The 6000-nt window shown below is 36.7% G+C and overlaps 1 protein-coding gene across 2 annotated transcripts in view; it reads right to left on the reverse strand.

The window, feature by feature from the left end:
* The window catches only part of LOC136841748 (uncharacterized), a 50387-nt gene that overhangs the window by 12339 nt on the left and 32048 nt on the right, over positions 1 to 6000 (reverse strand). Inside the window, exons 4-8 of one of the 2 annotated variants that reach the window (XM_067109003.1) lie at positions 5367 to 5466; positions 4959 to 5135; positions 4452 to 4605; positions 2905 to 3103; positions 1822 to 2014 (exon numbers count right to left, since the gene is read on the reverse strand). In XM_067109003.1, coding sequence (XP_066965104.1) covers positions 1822 to 2014; positions 2905 to 3103; positions 4452 to 4605; positions 4959 to 5135; positions 5367 to 5466 — 823 coding nt within the window. The remainder of the gene's footprint in view (positions 1 to 1821; positions 2015 to 2904; positions 3104 to 4451; positions 4606 to 4958; positions 5136 to 5366; positions 5467 to 6000) is intronic. The other variant, XM_067109004.1, reaches the window with a different exon arrangement.

Below are 6000 nucleotides of genomic sequence, written 5' to 3' on the forward strand. Positions count from 1 at the left end.
TACCAATAATGTGGAAGTTACCAACAGGTATCATCAGTGAAAGGCTATACAACTACCTAATCAGATACAGTGCAGGAGTAGTGGAGTGGACGAAGGCTGAACTCCACAGCATAGACCAGAAAACTAGAAAACACATGACAATACACAAAGCACTACGCCCAAGAGCAAATACAGACAGACTATACATAACACGAAAGGAAGGGGGGGGAGAGGGCTACTAAGCATACAGGACTGCGTCAACATCGAGAGCAGAGCATTGGGGCAATGTCTGAAAACCAGTGAAGACGAGTGGCTAGGGAGTGCATGGGAAGCAGGAGTGATAAAAGCAGACGAAGACCCAGAAATATACAGACAGGAGAATGAAAAACAGAACAGAGGAATGGCACTACAAACCAATGCACGGACAGTACATGAGACAGACAAAAGAACTGGCCAGTGACGAAACATGGCAATGGCTACAGAGGGGAGAACTCAAGACGGAAACAGAAGGAATGCTAACAGCAGCACACGATCAGGCCCTAAGAACCAGATATATCCAAAGAACAATAGATGGAAATAACATCTCACCCATGCGCAGGAAGTGCAATATGAAAGACGAGACCATAAACCACATAGCAAGTGAATGTCCGGCACTTGCACAGAACCAGTATAAAAAGAGGCATGATTCAGTAGCAAAAGCTCTCCACCGGAGCCTGTGCAAGAAACACCAGCTAGCTTGCAGTAATAAGTTGTACAAACACCAACCTGAGGGAGTGATACAAAACGATCGGGTAAAGATCCTCTGGGACTATGGTATCAGAACAGATAGGGTGATACGTGCCAATAGACCAGACGTGACGCTGATTGACAAAATCAAGAAGAAAGTATCACTCACTGATATCACAATACCATGGGACACCAGAGTAGATGTCAAAGAAAGAGAGAAAACTGATAAGTATCAAGACCTGAAAATCAAAATAAGAAGGATATGGAATATGTCAGTGGAAATTGTACCCCTAATCATAGGAATACTAGGCATGATCCCAAGATCACTGAAAAGGAATCTGGAAAAACTAGATGCCGAAGTAGCTCCAGGACTCATGCAAAAAAGTGTGCTACTAGAAGCAGCACACATAGTGAGAAAAGTGATGGACTCCTAAGGAGGCAGGATGCAACCCAGAGCCCCACACTATAAAAACCACCCAGTCAAATAAGATGAGTGTGATAGACCAAAATATAATCTACTCTGAAGTAAGATAGTTTCCTCTTAATTTTCTAATTCCCTCAAAAAGCCTTAAACAGTCATACTTGCACCTAAGTGTCATGAACCTAGGTTGACTAATTCTATTCACATCATGCCTCACACATTCTAATAAACTTGATATAGCAGATGCATTACAAGTATCATGCCAATCAAATTTGAAATTTTCTTTCTGAAACAAGATAGTCTAAAATTCTATCCAAAATGTTCCTCCATCCCGTCTTGGTATGATTTAACATAAAACTTCAAAAAAATTATAACCCAGAAATACTTGTATATTTCCATAGAATATTTTAAGAAGAAATTTTCTAAAGAATCATCATACCTGATGGACTTGTATTTTGAAAAATAAAACTGACTTTGAATAATGGTCACATCATTCACTTCTAAATTTTCTACAGAAAGACTGGGATACACCTAAGAAGGCAGCAAAGAGTTATTCAAGCAGTAACTGAAGAGAGAAATCACATCAAAACAAAAGAAACAATGGTGCAATCTAATGATCAAGATCAGTTTGAGAGAGTTGAAACAACTACAGTATTTACTTCAGGACCATGCAAATGACTGCATTCTATACTCACACAAGGAGTAGCAGATGTAACAATAGTAGTAGGAAGGATATTGGAAACAGCAGGTGGTGTAACATCCAAATTAGTACAAGTAGAAGTAGCAGTAGCCGGAGAAGTGCAAGCCCCAACACCCACCTCGCTTTCCACCCTCACCCTCTTGCTGGATGGAGGCGTTGTAACATGGTGGGCATCGCCTCCTGCATCTCTGCAATACAACATGCTGCAGTTAGATCACACATGTGTGCGCCCCATGCTCAGCTCAAAGATGGGATGGGATGGGATGATATTACTTTAAAAATAAAAAAAATAAAAATATCGAGTCATGTTTTATTAAACTAACAGAGATTACAAAAATAAAAAAGAAAAAGGGCACTTTTAAGGCAAAGCAGTGTATTATTATTGCTAAAGGAAGGCCACTCAAAAGATTACTAAAGGAATAAATGGATATTAAAAAGGGTGATGGAAAGATTACTGAGGGTAGGAAGCATAAAATTGTTATTCAGAGAAGCAATTATCAACCCTATAGAAATACTAAATACTGTGTTGTAGATTCCATATTTTCTAATTCCCTGTAATATGGCATATACAACTATTTTTGTTTACGTCAACCGTGTTATATACAACTATTCTATTTACTTTAACAGCTTTCTTTCACACCAAAAGCATTCAGCAATTCTTGAACCTAACAATGGATAAAGTTCTGTACCGTTACTGTAGCAGTTGCTTTCACCTTGCAAAAGAGATAATGATGTAATGATGAAGCTAATGCACCCACAATGGAGACACCATGGACAGGTAAGTACTACAGCAAGGATATTTAAAAAAAATTTTTATCTTGAAAATAGAAGTGATTAAATCTCAAGGTAAAAGACCCTAATAGTATGTGCCTCAAAGTATAATTTCTAAAAATTCAATGTAAAATTACAGAAAGTTTTTCAAGGTATTTTTCTGATAAAAATTCATTTATGTATAAGTATTGTACTGTATTCAGAGAAATACGATGAGACCATCTGAGGGCGCACATGATTACCACAAAAGACAGTTGAACCCAGCGTGCAAAGAGCAACATACACAAAGTCACAAAAATAAACTTACCTGGGTGTTTCTGTGCACAATTCAAAGGCATCGGCAGATTTACGCTTTCTTGGCGATATGCTGTATGTTGGGGCTGGGGAGAGTGCAACACCTGGGTGCTGGTGAAGAGAATCCAGATATTCAACGCTTTCTGATGCTTTCAGCGGTGAACCAGATACAGACGAGTGCCCAACCACACGGCGCAATCCTGTCATCAGCCCTATATAAAAAAAAAATGGATTACATTTTACTGAATAATCTTTAACAATCCAGAGTACAAATAGAGACAGCTTTCATAATTCCATCAATGAAAACTAATAAATTCCACTAATGAACAGTAATAAAACAATCTCTTTCCATAAAGATGGGAAATACATTCCTCTTAGGCAAAATAATAAAAAATCTTAATACAGTATAGGTAGTCCCCGGTTATCGGCAAGGGGTTCTGTTCTGATGGCATGACAATAAGTGAAAATTGCAGATAACAGAAAATCTCTGATTTTCGGTTATCGGCTTTTGTGTGGAGATTTTTGGCAGTTGTCGGCAATAATCAGATTTTCAGTTATCAATGCCACTGTTAGGTATGTATCAGCACCAATATGCAATTATCGGCGCCAACAAGCGGAAGTCGGCACTGAAAATTGCCAATTCTCATCGCTAGACAAGCCCCGCAAAACCTGACTGCCGATAACCGAGCCCACCAATAACCGGGGACTACCTACTCTTTGATTAAAATTGAATCTAAGTACTAAAGAAGTAAAAAGTATAGATCTGGAATTTTCCTTCCAACGTGAACACACTTCAGTAAAAAAATCTAGCACAATATGTGGCTTAATTCAGGGATATCACCAACCATCAATAAAAAGTACTTCACACAGTGTATTACCTTCCTGAGAGCCCTAATGCTGCCATAAAGAAGCAAGATAAAATTAGAATTCATAGTGACTTATCACTGGGTCATAGTAGCCTTAACAATGTATAGTTCCCATTAAGTCAAATATAAACTAAATTATACAGTAGTATTACTATGACAGAAAAGTCCTTGCAATATATAACGTTTGAGATTCAACTATCAAGGTTTGTCAGTTCAATGGCAATTAATACTTTTTTTTACTGTCTCACTCAAATTATTAAACAATACCTTTTCACAGTAATCAGTCAATCTACCAAGGTATCATCCCATGAGCATGTAATTTGCAGTCTGCTAATAGTTTACATGCTTCCCATATACCACAATCTCTAAAGTATAGTAATTATTAGTTCAGTTTTCTTCAAGCTGCCCACATATGCATTTTTGTTGCCCATGAGACTGCTAGAGTTTGCTCTTGAAATAAAAGGGGGACTTTAAAAATACTGTTTTCAACTGCTCAAATAAGTAACCTATTTGTGATTTTCCAAAACTAATTATCTTTTTCCTAACTTACAAATATGCAAATTTTTTGTTTTCAAGTTGAATTTCTAAAAAGATTTTTACTGTTCAACTCCATCCAAACATTTTTACATCTACATAGTTGATCAGTGGAGTTTTCCAACTCCTCATAATATCTAATCAAATCAAAAAGGCTCACGGTGTATTGAAGCACTGCGACGTTTCTTCCTCACAGCCGAGTGTAGTTGGGATGCCAGGAGATTCTCAGTGGATTTGCTCTGCTCTCGATGCTCAAGTGCCAGAGCCAAACCAGATGGCATTTGGCAAAAACGGGACCCATTTTCAATAATCAGCTGGGATGAATACCATAGTTATTAGTTCATTTGCATAAGAAAGCTGTTATGGTATAATTCAAATTTGACTAAGTGACTTACTGGGGGAAAAATGCTCTGGAGTAACAAAAAAAATTATACCAATGGTAAAACCTGTCTGGTCAGAGAGAGAGAAAGAGAGAGAGAGAGAGAGTCAGTAAGGAAAACTGAAAAAATTTATCGTAAGAGGAAAAGGGGGGAAAACTCTAAGGAGATTCCATACAGTATTTAACTCATCGAGAAAAAACGGTCTTGGCGAAAGTTTGCTGCCTCCCTAAATACCTACCCAGAAGTAGTAAAAATAAATCTAAACTTGGCACCACTTAAAACCACACCTGTAGTATTTCGATATTGGTAGTTAGAAGAACATCTTCTGATGGCATATTCTGGAAATTCTTCCTCCTTGTAGTTGGGGTGATAGTCGTGGGCAAAAGATTTGGAGCCAAAACTATTGCCAAATTATGAGCATCCATTAGGTTACTTCCACTAGATGCAACCACCTCTGTCAGGAACTACAAATTAAGAGTTACTAAGAGAACACTGTAAAGTGAAACATTTTTGCTAAAACATCAGTAAGACTGAGCTGTAACAAAAGTATCATAATGCCTACTTATTCCTTCACCAAAGCCCATCATCAATTTGGATAATAACCAGCTAGTCACTGAAAAAATCATCAACTCAAAAGTAGACTAGCCTTTAACATCTGTACAGTATATGAGGATAATTTTAGAGTTTTCACTTACATCCATAAGGTAAATCAACGTGTGCCTGTGTCTCTCAGGAAGGAGTAGTGTGCATAATGTTACAGCTTCTATCCTGAACTCCACTGATAAATCCATACACCTGTAAAATAGGAAATCATAAACAATAGTCATAAACAAAATTACGACAACTAAACATCTATAACAAGAATTCTAGACATTTTCTCTACACGGTATAATCCCTAGTGGACTACCCACAATATCTGCATAACTGTTAGACAGAATGTTAAAATAATCATCATCAAATGCCCTTTTAGCTGCCAGTTAGGCAAAAGTAGCTTTAACTTTTACATATGGATAAATAACATAATATATATATATATATATATATATATATATATATATATATATATATATATATATATATATATATATATATATATATATATATATATATATTATATATATATATATGTCCAAGTCAATAACAGGGCAATAAAACAACTAATTTTTTTTTTTTTTTTTGGGGGTTTACTTGTCAAATCCCATACACCCAGCTAAGAACCCATGACCTTAAATTCAAAAGTTACCTCTTAGAATTTTTTTCATTTTTCACAAGGACTGTTATAATTCATGATATGTTTATGCTTTCAAAGGATATAATGGGCAACTGGAA

Source organism: Macrobrachium rosenbergii, chromosome 9 (genome assembly GCF_040412425.1).
Source record: "Macrobrachium rosenbergii isolate ZJJX-2024 chromosome 9, ASM4041242v1, whole genome shotgun sequence".
Taxonomy (NCBI): Eukaryota; Metazoa; Arthropoda; class Malacostraca; order Decapoda; family Palaemonidae; genus Macrobrachium; species Macrobrachium rosenbergii.